The sequence below is a fragment of the Ranitomeya variabilis genome, chromosome 2, assembly GCF_051348905.1.
Source record: "Ranitomeya variabilis isolate aRanVar5 chromosome 2, aRanVar5.hap1, whole genome shotgun sequence".
NCBI classification, from domain to species: Eukaryota; Metazoa; Chordata; class Amphibia; order Anura; family Dendrobatidae; genus Ranitomeya; species Ranitomeya variabilis.
In genome coordinates, this window is record NC_135233.1 from 342,535,209 (window position 1) to 342,559,270 (window position 24,062).

Here is a 24,062-nt window from a genome sequence, read left to right on the forward strand (position 1 = left end):
AGTGTGCAGCGCGAGCATAACGGCGGTCACACTGCACAGCACTGCCGGCCGGCCAGGGATCAGCAGCGGGAACCCCCGCCAGGCACCTGCTCCCTGCGCACTGGCCACACCCCTAACACAACGCCCCGCCCCCTCTTGTTTGTGGCTGCGATAACAATCGTCCCCCCGCCCCATTCCTCCAGAGCTCCGCCCAGCTCGTTACACATCTAGAGCGTTCCGACAGGGCCCGCCCCTCCGCTCCGCTGTGATTGGTGGGTTCCCGGCAGACCTCGTTGTGTTCCTAGTAACCCCGCCCCCTCAGACCGTGGCGTTCACTGAGGAATCGGATCCTGCCGCTGTGTGAAGAGGAGTGCGCGGCCCCGAGAGATGCTGCAGCCGTGCTGAGCGCGAGGTGAGAGGGAGCGCGCCCGGTGACAGGTGGAGGCCAGAGTGGCGGCGGCTGCTGTAGAGGAGGGGGCCGCCCGGCGGAGATGAGCGGAGCACGGACAGGTAGGATGGAAGAGGGGGGATGTGGAGAGCGGCGCTGGGGGCGGACGGCGGGCTGAGCCGCTAGCTTTTGTTTCCATGTGTAGAGCCGGCAGTGTTATCTTCCGGAGCCAGGCCGCCAGCCCCGCCATTGTCTGCATCCGCCTGCTCCCCCACACCGGCACCGAGAGAGGGAGGCGGCTGTGCTGTTATCTCCCCACTCCACTATATATGTGTGTACTGAGCACTGCACCCCCCACTGTGTATACTGCACCCCCCATCTATATATACTGTGTATACTGCACCCCCACCTATATATACTGTGTACACTGCACCCCCACCTATATATACTGCGTACACTGCACCCCCCACCTATATATACTGCGTACACTGCACCCCCCACCTATATATGCTGCGTACACTGCACCCCCCACCTATATATGCTGCGTACACTGCACCCCCCACCTATATATACTGTGTACACTGCACCCCCCACCTATATATACTGTGTACACTGCACCCCCCACCTATATATACTGTGTACACTGCACCCCCCACCTATATATACTGTGTACACTGCACCCCCCACCTATATATACTGCGTACACTGCACCCCCCACCTATATATACTGTGTATACTGCACCCCCCACCTATATATACATTGTACACTGCACCCCCCACTGTGTATACTGCACCCCCCATCTATATATACTGTGTATACTGCACCCCCATCTATATATACTGTGTATACTGCACCCCCACCTATATATACTGTGTACACTGCACCCCCACCTATATATACTGTGTACACTGCACCCCCCACCTATATATACTGTGTACACTGCACCCCCCACCTATATATACTGTGTACACTGCACCCCCCACCTATATATACTGTGTATACTGCACCCCCCACCTATATATACTGTGTACACTGCACCCCCCACCTATATATACTGTGTACACTGCACCCCCCACCTATATATACTGTGTACACTGCACCCCCACCTATATATACTGTGTACACTGCACCCCCACTGTGTATACTGCACCCCCATCTATATATACTGTGTACACTGCACCCCCCATCTATATATACTGTGTATACTGCACCCCCCACCTATATATACTGTGTACACTGCACCCCCCACCTATATATACTGTGTACACTGCACCCCCCACCTATATATACTGTGTACACTGCACCCCCACCTATATATACTGTGTACACTGCACCCCCCACCTATATATACTGTGTACACTGCACCCCCCACCTATATATACTGTGTACACTGCACCCCCCACCTATATATACTGTGTACACTGCACCCCCCACCTATATATACTGTGTACACTGCACCCCCCACTGTGTATACTGCACCCCCATCTATATATACTGTGTATACTGCACCCCCCACTGTGTATACTGCACCCCCATCTATATATACTGTGTATACTGCACCCCCCACTGTGTACACTGCACCCCCCATCTATACATACTGTGTACACTGCACCCCCATCTATACATACTGTGTACACTGCACCCCCCATCTATACATACTGTGTACACTGCACCCCCCACTGTGTATACTGCACCCCCCATCTATATATACACTGTGTACACTGCACCCCCACCTATATATACTGTGTACACTGCACCCCCACCTATATATGCTGCGTACACTGCACCCCCCACCTATATATACTGCGTATACTGCACCCCCCATCTATATATACTGTGTATACTGCACCCCCATCTATATATACTGTGTACACTGCACCCCCACCTATATATACTGTGTACACTGCACCCCCACCTATATATACTGTGTACACTGCACCCCCACCTATATATACTGTGTACACTGCACCCCCCACCTATATATACTGTGTACACTGCACCCCCCACCTATATATACTGTGTACACTGCACCCCCCACCTATATATACTGTGTATACTGCACCCCCCACCTATATATACTGTGTACACTGCACCCCCCACCTATATATACTGTGTACACTGCACCCCCCACCTATATATACTGTGTACACTGCACCCCCCGCCTATATATGCTGCGTACACTGCACCCCCCACCTATATATACTGTGTATACTGCACCCCCATCTATATATACTGTGTATACTGCACCCCCCATCTATATATACTGTGTACACTGCACCCCCACCTATATATACTGTGTACACTGCACCCCCCACCTATATATACTGTGTACACTGCACCCCCACCTATATATACTGTGTACACTGCACCCCCCACCTATATATACTGTGTACACTGCACCCCCCACCTATATATACTGTGTACACTGCACCCCCCACCTATATATACTGTGTATACTGCACCCCCACCTATATATACACTGTGTACACTGCACCCCCCACCTATATATACTGTGTACACTGCACCCCCCACCTATATATACTGTGTACACTGCACCCCCACCTATATATACTGTGTACACTGCACCCCCCACTGTGTATACTGCACCCCCATCTATATATACTGTGTACACTGCACCCCCCATCTATATATACTGTGTATACTGCACCCCCACCTATATATACTGTGTACACTGCACCCCCCACCTATATATACTGTGTACACTGCACCCCCCACCTATATATACTGTGTACACTGCACCCCCACCTATATATACTGTGTACACTGCACCCCCCACCTATATATACTGTGTACACTGCACCCCCCACCTATATATACTGTGTACACTGCACCCCCACCTATATATACTGTGTACACTGCACCCCCCACTGTGTATACTGCACCCCCCATCTATATATCCTGTGTATACTGCACCCCCCACTTATATATACTGTGTACACTGCACCCCCCACTGTGTACACTGCACCCCCCATCTATACATACTGTGTACACTGCACCCCCCATCTATACATACTGTGTACACTGCACCCCCCATCTATACATACTGTACACTGCACCCCCCACTGTGTATACTGCACCTCCCATCTATATATACACTGTGTACACTGCACCCCCACCTATATATACTGTGTACACTGCACCCCCACCTATATATACTGTGTACACTGCACCCCCACCTATATATACTGTGTACACTGCACCCCCACCTATATATACTGTGTACACTGCACCCCCACCTATATATACTGTGTACACTGCACCCCCACCTATATATACTGTGTACACTGCACCCCCACCTATATATACTGTGTACACTGCACCCCCCATGTATATATACTGTGTACACTGCACCCCCCATGTATATATACTGTGTACACTGCACCCCCCATGTATATATACTGTGTACACTGCACCCCCCATGTATATATACTGTGTACACTGCACCCCCCATGTATATATACTGTGTACACTGCACCCCCATGTATATATACTGTGTACACTGCACCCCCCATGTATATATACTGTGTACACTGCACCCCCATCTATATATACTGTGTACACTGCACCCCCATCTATATATACTGTGTACACTGCACCCCCCATCTATATATACTGTGTACACTGCACCCCCCATCTATATATACTGTGTACACTGCACCCCCATCTATATATACTGTGTACACTGCACCCCCATCTATATATACTGTGTACACTGCACCCCCATCTATATATACTGTGTACACTGCACCCCCCATCTATATATACTGTGTACACTGCACCCCCATCTATATATACTGTGTACACTGCACCCCCACCTATATATACTGTGTACACTGCACCCCCCACTGTGTATACTGTACACCCCCAACTGTATACTGTACACCCCCACCTATATATACTGTACACCTCCGCTGTGTATACTGCACCCCACCTATATATACTGTGTGCACTGCAACCCCGCTGTGTATACTGTACACCTTCCTCTGTGTATACTGTACACCCCCACCTATATATACTGTGTGCACTGCACCCCCACACTGTGTATACTGTACACCCCCAATATATACTGTGTGCACTGCACCCCCACTGTATACTGTACACCTCCACTGTGTATACTGCACCCCCACCTATATATACTGTGTGCACTGCACCCCCACTGTTTATACTGTACACCCCCAATATATACTGTGTGCACGGCACCCCCCACTGTGTACACTGCACCCCCCAATATATACTGTGTATACTACACCCCCCAATATATACTGTGTACACTGCACCCCCCATATACACTGTGTGCACTGCTCCCGCCACCTACACTCACCGGCCACTTTATTAGGTACACCATGCTAGTAACGGGTTGGACCCCCTTTTGCCTTCAGAACTGCCTCAATTCTTCGTGGCATAGATTCAACAAGGTGCTGGAAGCATTCCTCAGAGATTTTGGTCCATATTGACATGATGGCATCACACAGTTGCCGCAGATTTGTCGGCTGCACATCCCAAAGATGCTCCATACAAGGCAGGATGGATCCATGCTTTCATGTTGTTTACGCCAAATTCTGACCCTACCATCCGAATGTCGCAGCAGAAATCGAGACTCATCAGACCAAGCAACGTTTTTCCAATCTTCTACTGTCCAATTTCGATGAGCTTGTACAAATTGTAGCCTCAGTTTCCTGTTCTTAGCTGAAAGGAGTGGTACCCGGTGTGGTCTTCTGCTGCTGTAGCCCATCTGCCTCAAAGTTCGACGCACTGTGCGTTCAGAGATGCTCTTAGGCCTACCTTGGTTGTAACGGGTGGCGATTTGAGTCACTGTTGCCTTTCTATCAGCTCGAACCAGTCTGCCCATTCTCCTCTGACCTCTGGCATCAACAAGGCATTTCCGCCCACAGAACTGCCGCTCACTGGATTTTTTTTCTTTTTCGGACCATTCTCTGTAAACCCTAGAGATGGTTGTGCGTGAAAATCCCAGTAGATCAGCAGTTTCTGAAATACTCAGACCAGCCCTTCTGGCACCAACAACCATGCCACGTTCAAAGGCACTCAAATCACCTTTCTTCCCCATACTGATGCTCGGTTTGAACTGCAGGAGATTGTCTTGACCATGTCTACATGCCTAAATGCACTGAGTTGCCGCCATGTGATTGGCTGATTAGAAATTAAGTGTTAACAAGAAGTTGGACAGGTGTACCTAATAAAGTGGCCGGTGAGTGTATATACACTGTGCACTTCATCCCTCACCTATATACACTGTGTGCACTGCATCCCCGCCTATATATATACACACTGTACACTGCATATATATATATTACATGGGCACTATACAGTGTACTGCCTGTGATCTCCGTCCTATACAGACGGTATATGACCAGTGCACTGCGTACTACATGGGCGCTATACTGTGTACTGCCTGTGATCTCCGTCCTATACAGATGGTATGTGACCAGTGCACTGTGTACTACATGGGCGCTATACAGTGTACTGCCTGTGATCCTGAGAAGCACTGCTCTAGTGACATTATACCGCTATGGTAGAACAGTACGTGGGTGATTTCCATGTTTGGGCTCTTTGGTGCCTGAAAATCACAGGAAAGGTCTGGTCCTCTGCACATTTCCCTTTCTCTCCCCGCTGCTCAGGTGGGCTTGGTTTTCAATATCCGCTACATGAAGTGTTGTTGTTTAGGTGGGCGCTTTGTCTTTTTCCCTTGCTCCAGATTGTGACACATTGTCGCTTCTACACGCTGTGGGCCGAAGTTTGCGGCACTTCCCCCTGTAGTATTATAGTTGTGCACTTCATGTCTGCAGGGAAGGTTTTCTCTCTGCAGAAAGTTCTGGAGGAAAAAGGCGTTGGTGGCAGCGGGCTGCTCTCCGCTCAGCCTTTCCTCTACTCTCACTTTTCCCTTGTGAGTGTTTATATTGTATTTTGTGCAGGAGGCGTTTAGTTTCCGTGATTGCCGAGGGCTGTGTCCGCCCGGACTGTGCAAACAATGTCGAGCAGGTAGATGGTGACAGCAGGCGGGATCCGCTTCATGCCTCCTGCTATCTAACTTTACAGTATAATGGCTCCTTATCTGAGTCTTCTATGTGAACCTTCTTTACCTTAGGGGGGAGGAAGATATAAACCGACCTGGGCCAGATTACTGATTACGAGACACAACCCCTCGTTACAGTTATCAGCCCATTTACATCATCACACTACCACTGGCTATACACTGTGTGCAGAATTATTAGGCAAGTTGTATTTTGATCACATGATACTTTTTATACATGTTGTCCTACTCCAAGATGTTCAGGCTTGAGAGCCAACTACCAATTAAGTTAATCATGTGATGTGCATCTCTGTAATGAGGAGGGGTGTTGTCTAATGACATCACCCCCCTATATAAGGTGTGCTTAATTATTAGACAACTTCCTTTCCTTTGGCAAAATGGGTCAGAAGAGAGATTTGACAGGCTCTGAAAAGTCCAAAATTGTGAGATGTCTTGCAGCGGGATGCAGCAGTCTTGAAATTGCCAAACTTTTGAAGCATGATCACCAAACAATCAAACGTTTCATGGTAAATAGCCAACAGGGTCGCAAGAAGCGTGTTGGGCAAAAAAGGCGCAAAATAACTGCCCATGAATTGAGGAAAATCAAGCGTGAAGCTGCCAAGATGCCATTTGCCACCAGTTTTGCCATATTTCAGAGCTGCAACGTTACTGGAGTAACAAAAAGCACAAGGTGTGCAATAGTCAGGGACATGGCCAAGGTAAGGAAGGCTGAAAAACGACCACCTTTAAACAAGAAACATAAGATAAAACGTCAAGACTGGGCCAAGAAATATCTTAAGACTGACTTTTCAAAGGTGTTATGGACTGATGAAATGAGAGGGACTCTTGATGGGCCGGATGGATGGGCCAGAGGCTGGATCAGTAAAGGGCAGAGAGCTCCACCAACTAAGACACCAGCAAGGTGGAGGTGGGGGACTGGTATGGGCTGCTATCATCAAAGATGAACTTGTGGGACCTTTTCGGGTTGAGGATGGAGTGAAGCTCAACTCCCAGACCTACTGCCAGTTTCTGGAATACAACTTCTTCAAGCAGTGGTACAGGAAGAAGTCGGTATTGTTCAAGAAAAACATGATTTTCATGCAGGACAATGCTCCATCATATGCCTCCAACTACTCCACAGCGTGGCTGGCCAGTAAAGGTCTCAAAGAAGAAAAAATAATGACATGGCCCCCTTGTTCACCTGATCTGAACCCCATAGAGAACCTGTGGCCCCTCATAAAATGTGAGATCTACAGGGAGGGAAAACAGTACACCTCTCGGAACATTGTCTGGGAGGCTGTGGTGGCTGCTGCACGTGATGTTGATCATAAACAGATCAAGCAACTGACAGAATCTATGGATGGAGGCTGCTGAGTGTCATCATAAAGAAAGGGGGCTATATTGGTCACTAATTTTTGGGGGTTTTGTTTTTGCATGTCAGAAATGTTTATTTCTAAATGTTGTGCAGTTATTGGTTTACCTGGTGAAAATAAACAAGTGAGATGGGAATATATTTGGTTTTTATTAAGTTGCCTAATAATTCTGCACAGTAATAGTTACCTGCACAAACAGATATCCTCCTAAGATAGCCAAATCTAAAAAAAAACCGCTCCAACTTCCAAAAATATTAAGCTTTGATATTTATGAGTCTTTTGGGTTGATTGAGAACATAGTTGTTGATCAATAATAAAAATAATCCTCTAAAATACAACTTGCCTAATAATTCTGCACACAGTGTATACCAGATGATCAGCGGTCATTTAATGGCCTGTTCATGGCAGCCGACCACGGAAAGATTATTACCATTGATCTGTCCATCTAGAATATACTCATTCGACAGCACATTCCCTGTTTACACAAGACAGTTGTGTTGCCGAGTGAATATTTTAATGTCGGCGTGAGCAACCCAATCGCTTGACAAATGAGCGTTTTACTTGTGATTGTCGGCGTCTTTACCCAAGCCGATGATCGTCCAACAAGTCTTCTAAAGAATGCTGCTCGTACCTGATGCTCGGCTAGTCATGACTGTTTATGGCCGCTGTCAGACGGCCGTATAAATCGGACAGAGATCGGACTCCATTCACAGACTAGCTGGCGGCTCTCCACGCTCGGGTCAGGAGAGCCACCGGCCAGTCTGAGCACTGCGGTCTGATCTCGTCCGAGTTACTCTGGGCATCAGTTTTTTTTCCTTTACGTTGTCCTAATTTTTTCACATATTTTGCTATGGGCTTTTTTTTGTGGGGATGAAAATAAATGCAACAAAACATGATTTGGAAAACATTAATGTGGACTCTGAAATGCTGTAACTTGCTTAAAATAACAAAAAGAGCAGGTATTCTCTCTGGGTCCAGCACTGGTTCCCTGCCACTGCTCTGGTCTCGTGGTTTGGCTGCAGCAGTGACATTATGTCGACAATGTACATCACTGCGGTAGGCAATCGATGAGCTCAGTGGCCTGTGTAGTCACGGACGAGACCAGAGCAACAACGATGACTCAGGGAGGGTAAGTATCTGCCGTGTTTGGTATTTTACAACATTTCAGAATGTGGACAACCCTTTTTAAATTAAATTTGAGCTCCGTATTCTGGTGCCATCAGCCATGAGCAAGAGATTGGCTTCACTGGTCACCTGATATTCCTGCTGCAGCCACATCAACAAACACTGGGTGCAGCAGCAGTAAGCTGTCACTGGAGCTGCTGGGAGCACGTACAGCTGATCCTGGTATTTTCCTTATAGGAAGCCTATTATTTCAGGAAAATAATGATGGACGGTCCTTCTAATTCTTCTTCTGAGGATTGTTAGGATCCCAGTAGGGCTAGTGAATTTTGCCTAAAAAAAAGAGATTTTAGAGAGTCAGTAGTTTGGCCTCCTCCAATCAAAAAGTGATGGCAAATAACTTTTAATGGAGTAACATCCCCTTTACTTCTGTATTTTCCCTTCTCACACATGCCATCTGTCTACACCCCTGTAGGCAATGAGCTTTTCTGCTGTTTGTTCTGTCACCTCTGTTCAGCCTCGGCCCGCCTTATACAAACATGTCTGCCCTGGCTGCAGTATAATGGGCACATAAACTGCGCTGCTGTACGTCTGTATACTATAGAGCGGGACTAGTCTTGTGCTATGACCGATCTCTGACTTTATGGTGGTAGAAGTCCGATATACACTGCGATACTTTAATTTTCCCTCAACTCATTCTTTATGCCTAAATCTTGTCTTTGCAGTGTCCATTTGACAATGGTGGTCCCTGAAAGTTCCCCTGGCATTCAGCATGACCGCATGAGGAGTGACACTATGATGGAAGGAGAAGGCAAAGCTGACGCTAGTTCCGACCTAAAAGAAGTCCGCAAACTGCACGAATTGGTCCGAAGGCTGGAAATTCAGAACCAGCAGTTACGGGTGAAGAAGACTCTGCAGAGCACAAGCCACGATCCTGGCGTGGATCCGCACCTCTCCGCTCTGCACTGCTCCGGAGTCATGAACAGTATGAACATTCAGCCGGAGATGGGAGATCTGCAGATCATCCCGAACCTGCACAGCAAACTGGAGCAGATCCACTCCGAGAAGGAGAACATCCCCCGCCTACGGGCGGACTCGCAGTATGACAAGGTGTGCTCCGACTCCAAGCCAACCGCTAAGGAAGGCAATCACTGTGACGCCGACGACAGCTCCTACATCAGCCTGGACGTCAGCGGGAGAACAGAGGAAAGCGTGGGCAAGATGTCGGGGAGGAGCTCCAGCGGGGATCTAGTGGCTTTCTTGGATGAAACTGCACTGGATGAGGTGGAGGTCCTGGAGTTGGGCTCGAGCAGTGAAGACGACGAGGACTGCTGGTACGTCCATGTTTATGGGGGGTTGTAAGCACTGTCTGACCCTTTAAATATTACAGGTCAGATTAAAGCTCCGAGCAGACAGACTAATATTGTAGCTGGAAATATCCACTAATGTAGAAGCAATTTGCTTCTCTGAAATATTTAAGCCCGCGCCTGCGTCAGCACGGGGATAAACGTCCCTTGACCTAGTTTTTTTTTTTTTTTTTTTCCTTAGGCTGCAATACATTATATTTTATTTGCTTGTAAACCAGTATAATAGATAGTAGGTTTTTGCTTTTTATGTCCCCTCTTGTACAGAAAAACCTTTATAATGATTGACTGACTATAGGAAAGGTAAAGACTTAAAAGTCCCTAAAAGCTTAAGAGGGTGCATAAAAAAAAAAAAGTCCCATTTGTTAGAGAAACAGCGCCACTCTTGCCCCATTGCCTGTTCGGGGGTATTGCAGCTTATCTCTGTTCTTTCCATTCAGACTAGGCCTTCCTTCCAGATACAGCCCACGGATGAGTGGTGGAGTCTAAGGCCAAAAAACAGGTGTTTGGTCAAATGTCATACAACCCCTTTACAGGGGTTGCACCAAGTAAAAGGGATAACTTATTGATCTCTGGGGGTCTCACTATTGGGACCCCCACCAATCATGAGACCCATCTGAATGGAACAGAGGTGCTCACACTCTATATATGTGACTACATAGGTGAATATGCTTTCCTTAACCGTTTTCCTGACCAAGTGCATTTTTGAGGTTTTTCTATGTGTGCTTTTAACGGTTCTCAATTTTTTTCTCTTTCAGATACTTAAATAATTTTCCATATATACTCTGATCACCCCATAAGAGACCTGTGGTGTTGGTGGTGGGGGTTATTTTAACATATTTAATACTTTTTATTGCTGGTTCCCCTCTAACTGCGGCTGCTATATTAGCCCTAGTTACATGGAGAATTCAGCTTCCTGGCTGCTTGGCAGAACTGACTTTTTTTTTTCTAGGACCCATCAGTGTATATAGTGATCACAGACATGACAAACCATGTTTGGCTTCTCTGTGGAGAGTCTGGCTTTGTCTGTCAACCAGCTTTCCACTCCCAAAGTTGCACGGTCTCCTGTAAGCAGTTTACTCTGCATTTACATTTTAGAATGTCAGTGCAAAGTAAAGAGTGGACCATCTGGATATTTAAAATTCTATGGGCGATCAGAGCAGTGTCTGATGATTTCTTTATCCCATGCACATTCATTAGACTCATGCCCATTTTATTTTAAGGCTTTACGTGTCGCCAAACAAGCTTGCGAGTGCAGAGCAGAAGCCGGATTCTCCTCTAAAATGGTGCAGACAAGTATTGGATCACCACAGCCCTGAGACAGAAGCCGCCTGCAGAACACTGATTGGAAAGCTCGACCAAGGTGGGTAAAGTGATATATAACTTTCTTTTTTCCCATTGCAGCCCTGATGTGTAGCCAAGGTGCAGGATTAGTGATGCCGTTTCAGATGCTAAGCTGAGGTTACATTTTATATAGTCGTCCATGAAGACGTAATAATCTGGTGATCCTCAGTAAACATAAGGTGAACCAAGCCAACATTGCCCTAGACGTTAAAGGGATTGTTCACAACTGGACAGCCCCAGCTTAATCACTTCCTGGGCCCGATGTAAAGTAAAAATAATGGATATTTGTGCCATTTCAGTGATCTCCGCTATTCCTGGAGGTTCATATGCTGTTGACCGCTGCAGCCTATCGGAGGCCGCTGGTCGGGTGCAGTCTGTTTTGTCGGAACAGACATCCGCTCTTTACGGACTACTGATGACCTGTTGGAAATAGTAACACCAACATTGCCGGAATGGCCCCGCTGCGGGAGGCCAGTATCCATTGTTATTTGTGACCTCGAAACAGTGTCTGCAAATCGCGATTTTGGTTTGACTTTTGCCATGTGGCAAGCCTTGTTATAGAGTGCTACTTCCAATAGGTGGCGTTAGAGTTTAAGTCCTCTTCCTCTCTGAAGAGGTAGTTTGCATATTTCATTTCCCAGAGGAGCACTGCATGGCCTACAAGTCTCCTTACACTGACATGTCAGGAATGTCCCTCTCCACAAGGAGAGCCATTAGGTCACTGTACACACATGAACTACATCTATGTAAACCTTCTCTCTTTGCAGTACTATAAGGCAGCGGCAGGTAAGCCTTTTCCCATCCCTCGCATCCTACATTTTCCCGCAGCTGTCTATTCTGTATCGTGGCGTTGCATCTGTTCTCTCCTTTTATAATACTGTTATGCTTTCAATCTGTCATTGTAGCAAGTAGATGGAAAAGCCTTTACTGCAGCCCGCTGGCATCGCCGAGTGCATATAACGCCAACCATGAGACCAGCTGTTGTAGCAATACACTAAACTCACCGGGGTGCCTGAAATCCACTAACAAAGCACTACTAACCTGTGGCAGCTCAGGTACGGCATGCTGTGAATGGCACCTTTCCTAACATACACGGCCTCCTTGTTTGATGTGTGCACAGATCCGACGGCCATCATTAGACGAGTTCTCCTCTGTTAGGCTTCACACCGTACAATGTAGATGTGGAAATAACACTGGCAGCAAATGTAATAAAAGCAGGCAGCCGTGAGGTCTGTGCTTACGGGGCATGACCTCTGAGGTTCGGTCACATGCTGGTGGGCACCGAAACAAAGCCCACCACAGACGTATGGTAGACAATGCACTGCCCAGAGTTGGGCAGGGCGATCAGCCGGTGAGAATGGTCTCGTCCTGTATGTTATTACATTTGCTGCATCTTGGGTTGATTCCAGACATCTGTATGACAATGGTCCTAGTACAGCCCGTGACTTCAGGACTAACACTGGGTCTCCTGACCCAGAATTAAAGCCTAAATATGCTTATGAGGCTGTGGCGTTTGGACCAGGAAACCTGCTGTCAATCCTGAAGTTATGGTCCATGTTTGGACCGTGATATACAAGTCTCAATTTTGCTGCACAAAGCTGAAATGTACAGTAAAGAATACCTTTAGTTTCCCCCCCCCCTCTCCTTTTTATTTTTTCCCCTCTCCTTCCCCCCCCTTTTCCTCTCCCCCCCCCCTCCTTTTTTGTCCCCCTCTCCTTGTTTTTTTTTCACTTTTGTGCAAAAAAAGTTTTTCCTTTTTTGCTCCGATATCAGTAGGCTTTTTGTACATATTCATATACTCGCTCTTCCATAAAATCTGTCGAGCGTAAATGGAGAAAGGAGATGCACTTTGTTTGTGATGATGCCTACTGTGGCCCGGTTGGGAAGGGGGGAGTCGAGGCTGATTGATCTGAGCCTGCAGTGACATTTGCATCACACAATGAAGCCCATAAGATGGAAAACTACACTTGCTAAAACCAGGCAAGGGAAGGAAAAATTTTTTTTACAAATTGGGGTAAAAAAAATATGTAAAGGCCAGGGATACATAAAGGCAGTCACGTGAACAAAATGCACCTGGACAGAACACTGCAGACCACCAGAGTGACAGAGGATTACACAGGTATATTTTTTTTTAATGCATTCTTTGTCTTGTAGAAAAAAAAAAAAAAAAATTTTTTATATATATTCCTGGAACAAAGGGAGCTTAACCTCAAACCTAATAAGGACGGACCCTTGAGCCAGGTTATGTAATTTTGGCTGATCCCGTAGGTGTCACTTGATTGCCCGGTGTGGAGACTTTGGCGTCATCCGGCAGGCACAACCCCCAGCTGCTCGGCACAGGGTGTGAGCTGTAGGTTGTCAGCAGCTGGAGTGCCCATGTGTGCCGAGCTCTGCTGTACTGTGTATATTCGGGTGTGGTTTATTGCAGTTATCGGATCTAGCGGGCACGTGTTTGTCATTGAGACTTTGATCCCTTCTGGTATCGCAGTAATGGTCACGAGTATATCGTCACCTATATGCCAGCCCTCCTCCGTACGAGCGTCCATCTCTTATGGTGGTCTCTGCCATGTCGGCTCTTACCAGATCCCCTTCCCCAGATTTATGTCCTGATTGTCTTTTTTTCCTCCAGGTTACATGAGCATCCATTCTGCCCTCAGCTCTCAGTCCTCTGTGGACAGTGAATTAAGCACATCCGATGACTCCATATCCATGGGATACAAGCTCCAAGATCTGACTGATGTCCAGGTGATGGCCAGACTTCAGGAGGAAAGTAAGTCCCACACGCAGTGTGTGGCCTTCAGGCCGCCATGACACATCTGTGCACATCGGTCAGCCTCGGGATTAATGTCATTGATTACCCAGAAGCTGAACACGAATCGCACTTTATTCTGTAACGATGCTCCGCTAACAATCCGATCACAGCAGGTAAGGCCATGTATCAGCTCGATATCATGGTAGGACCTGTATGGTGTGGTCTTCCCCCACCCTGTGGCTCTTCAGCTGTTGCGATGGTTGATGCACGATGGGAGTTGTTTTGTAATAGCTGAACTCCCTTTTTTTTAATGCATTTTTGCTTTTATTCAAACCTCGTTTTGCAGTGTCTGTCGGAGCTAGACTACAGAAGGATTTCCCCATGTAAACCTCCGATTTCTGCTCCTGCCCGGCCATACAGCAGCATCCATCACCCATAGGCCTCCATTGTCAGAGTTTACTGTGTGCCTCCTCATGCAGCAGCAGATAGCGCCGTGCCATACAGTAAGAAAGCTCTGCCGATGGCGGCCTAAAGGGACAATAATGTGTTTATGCTGATGTGCCCAGGGATGGTGCAGTTCCTCTCCGCTCTTCTCGCCGCCATCAGTTACTACTTGGTTACAGACCGTAGCTTTTCAGAACACTGTGGACAATTTCCGTTCTTGCATTTCCATTCTCTTCCTAGAGCCATAACTCTTAATATTCTGCCTGCAGACATATGAGAGCTTGTTTTTTGCGGGACGAGTTCTGCTCTTGAATGACCCCTTTCATTTTGCCACATAGTGTACTCAAAATGGAAAAGTGTGGTGAAATTGTGAATAAACAAAACACAATTGTGACATTGTTTTTACAGTGTACAGATTGTGGTAAAAAGAACCATGTGATATGTATACAGCGATGCCCTACTTCCTCACGATACCAAACCTGTCCAAGTTGTTTTTTTTTTTTTTTTTTTTTTTGTGGTGAAAAAAGAAAACGTAAGTTTGCTGAAAACATTTTTCGGGGGGTTTTGCCACCATTTTCTGAGACCAGTAACATTTTTATTTTCCCGCCAATAGAGCTATGTGATGGCTTAATTTTTGCAGGTTTTTATTATACCGTTTTTGGATAGATGTGACTTTTTGATCACTTCTTACAGCCTTTTTTTTGTGGAATTGCAGCAACCAAAAAAACCCTTAGGCCATGTTCACACAATGCGTTTTTTACCGCGGAACCGCAGCGATTTTGCCGCTGCGGGTCCGCAGCTGTTTTCCATGCAGGGTACAGTACAATGTAACCCTATGGAAAACAGGAAACGCTGTGCACATGATGCTGAATTTCACTAAAAAAGCCGCGCTGAATAGCTGCGGTAAAAAAGAAGGACCATGTCACTTCTTTGTGCGGAACTGCAGCGGTTCTGCACCCATAGACCTCCATTGTGAGGTCAAACCCGCAGTAAAACCCGCAGATCAAAAATATATCTGCGGGTTTTATTGCGGTTATGGGTGGAGAAACCGCTGCAGCAGGAAGTGCGGGGAAGCGGGCGGAAGTACGTGGGCGGAAGTGCGTGGGCGGAGTGTGTTCCGAAGAGACATGGAGGCGTGTGTGTGTGTGTGTGTATGTCCCCATGCGACGCTAGTGCCACCACTGTGCTAAGTCGCCGTATGGGACTACTACTCCCATCCGGTATTAGGATGGGAGAGTTGTCCCTGTGTCCGGCGACTTAGCACAATTGTAAAGTTACACAAAACACACACAATACACATACATGACACACAGTACATACAACATATAACACAGAGTATATACTCACCAACAGCACACTGGTAGGCGAAGCCCTCGATCCCCTAGAAAAAATCCCAAAATAAAAAATCAAATTCATACTCCCTGTCCGCAGAATCCATAAAACGAGTGTCCCACGCCGATCGGCTGCTCTCCGGCGATACACTGCCAGGAGCGAAGCTATATATATAGAGGGTCCCCCTATATATATATTTTTTTAAATCATTTTAATAGCATTAATAATGGATAGGCGTCTTATTGACGCCTCTCCATTATTAACCGGGATTAATGCCACCTTACAATAGCAAAAATACATGCAACTGAAATACGTGGCACTTAAATGCGTGATACGTGGCACCCCTATATTTAACATGGGGGCGCATGGACATGCGTTGCACTTGCGTTTTGCGACGCATGCGTCACTGCGGCGCACGCGTCCGGGCACAGAGGACGCAGCAAGTTGCATTTTTGCTGCGTCCAAAATCAACCAAAAAAAGGACGCATGCGGCGCAAAACGCAACATTGTGCATGCGTTTTGCTGCGTTTTTGTTTGCGTTGTGCGTTGCGTCGCCGACGCTGCGGCGCACAACGCAAATGTGAACGTAGCCTTAAATACGTGGCACTTAAATAGCTGGATAGAGCTGGATCCGCGGGCTGTGATCTGGCCTACGCTCAGCACTCTGCGGAGCGCTGTCATTCAAAACACGTCCACTCATTTTGGTGTTTAGTCCCAAAATGGAGGATGGAAGAAGAAAAGGGTTGGACAAGGAAATGACATCATTTCTTTTTTTTTTTTTTTTCCCCACTGCAGTTAAAGCTTTATTTGTGTCAAACACAGACAATCTGCAGAGAAAACTGCATAAAAAACCGCATCAAAAAACGCACCAAAAACCGCACCTGCGTTTTCTGCCAAGAGCTGCGGTTTTTAGTGCAGAAAAACAGCAGGGAAATCAGGAATGTGTGAACATGGCCTTATAATTTTGGAGTTCTTTAATTTTTTTTTCCCCCCCTTTTACAGTGTTTACCGATCAGGCTAATTGTTGTATTTTTAGCAGACTTTTCTAAACACGGCGATACCATTTATTTATTTTATATATCTTTATTTTCAATGGGGTGAAAAGGCTGGTGACCTGAGAAGGTTTTTCTCTTGAATTTTTTTGTTCTGGCTTTTCACTCTTGGTTTCTTTAGGGGCCTTGAAGATGCAATTGTCTGATGTGAATAATTGCAGGTGGAGCATCACTCCATCCGCCATTATTAGCCACAGGTGCTGTCATACACAGCCATCACCTGCTCCATACTCCCGCTTCCGACATGCGCTGTACCTGTACGGCAGATGTCCTAAAGGGCCCATCCCAACAGGGTGCCCCTCAATTAGAAAGGGCTGGTCCAATCAACTAGTCAGGGGATCATAAAGTGATCGTACTTTGTCTGAATCTGCAGCAACACAACTGCCTGTATAATAGAAGTACATGGGGCAGTGCTGACGTGCAGATTTTACACAGGTCTCCGGCAGGACTACGCTTCCAGCTCGGCCTCGGTTTCCCGCCGCAGTTCTAGCGCCTCCCTCAACTCTCTCAGAAGAGGAACCTTCAGTGACCAAGAATTCGACACCTACAGCTTGGAGGACGACGACGACTGTGATTGTTCTCTGTCCTATCGCAGTGCCCACCGCTATTCCCCATCGCCCCTCAGTTCGCCACGTTGCCAGTCACCTTCAGCTACAGGTGACGGCAGCAGATCCGCAGTGTCCCGCATCCGACCTCCTCGCAGATCTATGCAAAATCAGGCGCCGGAGCGGATGAAATACCCCAGTTATGAAGGTAAGACCATATCGATTCTTTGCTACATGGGGGGCCGCCTCTGACCTACGGGGTCACAATACATACAATATATACGGGGTCACAATAATACAGATCTTTGAGCATCTTTTGACCACAGAATCAGAAATATTGTAAGTCTGGTGAGGTTTGCCAATATTTTATCCCGGCCGCTGTAACCAATAATTATATTGGGGTAGTTTATATATGGGTTTAACCTGACCATACTAGATGCACAACGCTTGCTCCCCAGCAGCTACAAATCACTACTTGGACACCAATACTGCCCCATATGTGTAAGGAATATAAGAATGTTATTTCTATTTCATTAATCCTTTTATTAAATTTTTCCAGATGACCTGAGACACAGCATGCCCAATCTTGCAAAAACAAGTCTTCGTTCCTTGGAAGCCGTGAGAAGCAGTCGCAGTTTGGAGTCCGATCTCCAGGGCCCGAGCAGCCGACTAACCAGGATTCAGCCGTCTACAGGCAGTATGTACTGAGAATGGATTGTGTAGGGCGATCGATGTGTAGAATGCAGTCACACTTGCAGGGATCACTAGAGGTAGAGAACAGTGATGAGCAAAGTGCTCGGATAAGGCATGCTCTGGCGTGCTCTAAAAATATATTCGAGTCCCCACGACTGCATGTCTCACAGCTTTTAGACAGATGCAACACATACAGGGATTGCCTAACTAGCAGGAAATCCCAGCATGTGTTTTGCCTGCTGAGATATGCAGCCGCGGGGACTCGAACATATTTTCCACACAAGACACTCGGCACACAAGCATCCTCGGGGAGCACCTTATCCGAGCAGTTACTGTAGACTCCCTGCAGCAAGGAGTGATTGGCATTTTCGGGAACAAGAACAGTACCTGGACCCCGTTCACATGAATGGGGGGCGCGAACATCCAGTGTTTGCCTCGCTGTCTTGTACATCACAGCTTGGCAAACACTGCTTCTGATTGGCGGTAAGATTAATACCCCTGGTCAGAGAGCCATGGCTCCCACGCTGTCTGATGACAGCACGAGCCAGCAGCTGAGATCAGAGGTATAGCAAAAGCAGGCAGCGGCTGATGGGGGAGTATTCATCTGCCTATGCTATAAATCTATTTTGAAAAAAAAAAATTGCATGGGTTCTCCTGTATTTTTGATAACCAGCCAGGCAAAACTGACATCTGTGGGCTGCAACCTGCAACCCTGAGCTGTCAGCTTTAACAAGGCTGGTTATCAAGAACCTTAAGGGTCCCCACACTGTTTATTTAAATAAAAAAAAATAAAAAAACAGCATGGAGTCTCCAACCCCCTACCACCTCATTTTTGACAACCAGCCAAGCTAAAGAAGATACCTGGGGGCTGGTATTCTTAGGCTGGCAAGGGGCCATGGATATTGCCCCCTCCCGAGCATAAAAAAATTGCAGTCCTCAAATTGAGGACTTTATTCTTGCTGTGTGTTTATTTACCATATAACTATAGGATGAGTAATGGATAAGTGTCTTATAGACGCCTCTTCATTACTAGCCCTTGGGTTTGATGTCACCGGACAATACAAAAGTGACATCAACCCCACAAATATGAACCCCACTTGCCACCGGGCAATGCGCCAGAACAGATGACAGGGCGAACCCGAACTCTAACACTGACTTCCTGGTGAAGGTCAGAATCCGTGCCTGATCAGTAGGTGTTCGGTATGGACCCCAAACTTTACGGTGTGGGTTTGCCCATATCTACGCACAACTGATTTTTTTTTTCCTCCATATTTTTAACAAAATGCTCGTGCTGAGCCTGAGGGGGATGATTTATGACAAGCAGCAATTATACTTATTGTAGCGCCTGAAAAAGCTGTTCAAATAGCAAACGTTTTGCCGTGTGTTGCTTTAGGTTTTAGCACAGATTTGCTTTATTTTCATTGTAGGTGTCGCACAGAATAAGATGCGGTACAGTTCAGGCTCCAGCCATCCTGCTGGTGTCCGTCCGCCCATGAAAACGGGTTTAAGCACAAGCTCCCTCATGAACTCCAGGCAGCCAATGAAATCCTCCGGTTATAACGGATCAGGCGGGATCCGTAAGATGTCTTCACCTGGTTTAGCCCCGGTCATTCCCGGGGCCTCAAGATCCAGTAACCTCCCGCCATCTGTGAAACACTCAGGGGTAAAGTCTCAGTCGACGTCAGGAAACACTGCTCCAAAAAGCAAGATGGCGCAGCCTTCCAGGAGGTGAGCTTTTGGATCAGATGACCTTCTATGTTGGTTGGTGCCCCGTTTGGAGGGCAACATGCCCCTAATACTGTGCTGAGGCACAGAAACGAGACCACAGCTTACACAGGCCAATGTAAAGATAAATACAGGAATTTAAAGGGTTATTCCCATCTCCCAAGATCCTATCCCAATATGTAGTAGGTGTAATAACTTTAGCAAATACCTCCAATTAGGATTGTAGTATAGTTCTTCTGATTTGCTGTCGCTTACCCCATGTGCAGGACATTGCAGTAGCTTAGGTATCCATGGTTACGACCATCTAGTGACTGTTAGTTTTTAGTAGCCATGGATACTGAAGGTACTGCACATGGGGTAAACAGAGAAGGTTATCAGAAGAACTAGACTACATTAGTAAATGAAGGTTTTTGCTATTTGTTATATCTACATATTGGGGTAACATCTTGGAGCTGGGAATACCCTTTTAAGTGCAGCTTATATAGGCATTTCCACTGACAGCCATACAAGTCTGGCAGTATCTTCTGGAACGCTACAACTCCCCCATTCTGTTGGGGCATGCTGGGATCTGTAGTGTTTCGGCCGCTGAAGTGCTGCAGAGATTGGACACGACAATGCCAAGAACTGATGTAAAGTGCAGGTAAACCTAAACTCCTCAATCCCGTCTTCTCTCGTTAATGCAGATCCCTTAATTCCAGAACGAATCCTCTGGACGATGGCGACTCGTGGAAAGAAGGATGCTATTAAATCACCCCAAAGACGAGGCGCTTTTTTTTTCTTTTTCCTGTTCAGACTGGTCCAGCGGGCTGGACCGTAATATTTTAAAGGGGGTGGGGAGGGAGGAAGAATACACAGGGCGACCCTTGCCTGTTTCCAGGATCTGAAGACCCATTTTGTGTTTTTTGCTGTAGTTTATGTTTCGGACTTTCAGCTCTTCGGACATCCTGCAGGGTTTGTGTTTGTTGCTTGTTGTAAACTATGAATTCTGTCACTGTACCGAGCCACTGGGTTTCAGAAGGCCAAAAAAATAATCTAGATTTGTGTCATTGGACATTTTTGCACTATTGTTAAAGCTCCGTCTACACATGTTGAAGGCGCAGACATATATATTTTGCGCAAATCTTCCCAGTTGCCCCATAAGTTTATAGTGTACAGGGCTGCACAACACTCGGGCTTCCGGCAAGAGCAGGATTTTATTTGGCCACCATTATGTGGGGGGAGATTGGGATTGGACATGTTGAATTTGATCGCCTGATCCTGTTTGTTCTCCATGGAGATGAGCCTCTGCCAGACCCCCACTCCTCTGAGAACACATGGCGAGGTGGTCCTGTATAGGGGTGGGGGGGGGTCTGCTGACCGTGTTTGGGTGACTGATCTAGGGTGTGAGCCCACCTCAAAGGGAATTGGTCATCTGATTTATCGGAAGCATAAATCAGAGACTGGCTGCAGCGCTCCTGGTGATTGACAGGTCAATGCTTGTTACTTGCATTTGCTCCTAAATAAATGTTTTTTTGCAACTTAAAAAAACAACACACTATAGCTGAAAGGGTGGTCCGGTCTCCCAAGAAAAGTCTACAATTACTATATGTGTGCAAATCGCCAATTGTCATAAGTCCCCTGTATTCCCCGTGCAGGTGGGTGGCCACGTGACCATATATATGCAATTTCTATTCTCGCGGTCACATGCTGACTAGTCGTCTGCGATTTTTTTTTTTTTGTCAATGCTCTTCTATTGAAACTGATAAGATTAGTCTGCAGGTGACCGCAAGTATGGAAATGGCGATGCATTCAGAAATACCAGGAAATCCTGACCATGTGCACTTCTATAGTCACGATTTGACAGTCTGAGTCACATAGATTGATGGCAGACCCTTCTTCTGACCCGATGCTTGCCAACTCCTGCAATGTAAATCCAGTGCTTGAGATCATATGTTGCTTCATTCCCAGTGCCGGTGCCTCAGGCCTCATTCAGAGCTCCTGGCAAAAAAAAAAAGGCAAACTGATTTCCATTATTGATATGGATCCAAACTTCACCCACTTTTGGTCTTTGTAATAAAATTGATCTGGAAACCAAGCCGGTCCATCTTTTGTGCCGATACACTTGAATGGCTGAATTTGGAAAACAGAACACTCATGTGAAACCTGGAAGTCTGAATGGCCGCTTATCACTTAGTGGAGGCTTGGCTTCGATACATGGTGACTAGGGTTGAGCTATAAGATCCTTCGCTCTGGTGCAGTAGCCATGGCTGCCCCCGACGCCTCTTCTGATTCGTGGGCCCATGTGATATAATCAGAAGTGGTGGCAGCCATGGACTGCGGAGGTGGCTGATGCACCAGGGTCCTGCGGATGGTTTTGCCTAACTTTGATCTCGGACCAGCACTGGACTAATTGCAGTCATTTAGTAAGTGCTTTACATTTTAGATACCCCCTTTTAATTTCAGCCCAAAATCGCTCCTTCCCCATGTGTAGACACGGAGTGCACGGTCAGATCCTGCTGGGACTTGGACGGTCTCAACATTTTCTAATATTTGCTCATTCAGAGGACTCGAGAAACATTTTGTATTTTTTTTTCTACTTCAGAGCAGAAACATTTTGTTTTTTTTGTTTCATCTGCAAGTTTTTAACATTGTGGACTTGAAGCGGTTTAAATGTGTGAATGTGTATATACATAGATCTATTCCAATATGAAGAAGCCACTGGATCCCCTTCCCCGCCACAAGGACCGGCCTAGTAATCACAGACGACGACGGTGCACAATATTTGTGTGGTTCTATAATGTGGATTTAGTTGCATTGTGTAGAAGAGACTGTTTTGTGGAACGTCACCTTCTGATTTCCTGCTTGACAACCTCTCAGTAAATGGAGAACCGTAACATTGCGTCGTGCTCTTATTTCTGACTCTTCATACGTGTATAATGAAGAAAAGGCGGTCAGCAGGTGGAACAGAGCTGAACTTGTCATGGCGGCTTTTTGGGTAGTGGGGTGTGATTACATGGGATTAGCTGCAGACTTATTTTCGTTAGCTTAAAGCCTCAGATATGAATAAATGTGCAGATTCACAAACTTGGCCCTGCTACATGGGCTGTAAAGACAAAAAAAACAATGTCCGGACTACATCCCTGTTTATACTAAAAAAAAAAAAACTGCATTCACTCTTTTTGCTTAACATGGACCTTTAGTTTTTCTAATGCAGCACTCCAAGTCACCACTAGAGGGAGCATTGTGCATTGAACTCTATCAGAGTATGCAGTGGCTCTCTAGAGGAGCAAGAAGCCAAATTAAGGGGGTTGTCCAGCCATAAAAATAATATCTAACAGTATCATTAGTGATTGGAGGTGCTGGCTTAGCTATTGACTAGTAAGAGATTGGTAGAAACTTGGCTGACTTCTTCCAGCAGATGGGACTGAGCTGTAATATTAGAGTCTGTGCTGGGGTTGGAGTCAGTAAGCCAAACCTTCAAATCTGCAGCACTGGTCACTACTGAGCATGTACGTAAAGTGCAGCACAGATTCATCTCAGCTAAAAGCAGAGATCCTTAGATCAGGAACAGAACAGACTTAGGACATTTCATAACTTTCCCAATTATGAAAAACATTTATAGCACATCCTGCATTGTACCCAATTTATTTATTTTAGGTCCATTTTATTCTGATCCCAACATGCCTACAGCTACTTTACTGCAAGTGTCAATACTTGTCAGAATGCCAGTAGGTTTCCAACATTCACTATATTTTGTTAGCCATAAAAAGGTATCACACCCACAAGATTCCCATTTTGTTTCTCCCACTGAGAGCACTTTTGTTTAACTTTGCCATTATACCCCCTCCCGCAAGCATTTATAACTAAACTAGATGGTGGCCCGATTCTAATGCATCGGGTATTCTAGGGTATGTATGTTG

The 24,062-nt window shown here is 46.5% G+C and overlaps 1 protein-coding gene across 4 annotated transcripts; it reads left to right on the forward strand.

Moving 5' to 3' along the window:
* The first annotated feature begins 276 nt into the window (after positions 1-276).
* On the forward strand, positions 277-23,034 carry LOC143805776 (SLAIN motif-containing protein-like). 4 transcript variants are annotated; one of them, XM_077285432.1, is made up of 9 exons: positions 277-391; positions 9,638-10,246; positions 11,500-11,639; positions 12,526-12,675; positions 14,250-14,390; positions 17,636-17,953; positions 18,305-18,442; positions 19,866-20,166; positions 20,847-23,034. In XM_077285432.1, exons 2-9 carry the CDS (start codon positions 9,651-9,653, stop codon positions 20,908-20,910), a joined length of 1,848 nt encoding a protein of 615 aa, XP_077141547.1. In that variant the 5' UTR covers positions 277-391; positions 9,638-9,650; the 3' UTR covers positions 20,911-23,034. The 4 variants fall into 4 exon arrangements, with proteins under 4 accessions (XP_077141547.1, XP_077141548.1, XP_077141546.1 ...); XM_077285433.1 differs by having other exon boundaries at positions 301-489; positions 20,862-23,033; XM_077285431.1 differs by having other exon boundaries at positions 305-489.
* The last annotated feature ends 1,028 nt before the right edge of the window (positions 23,035-24,062 follow it).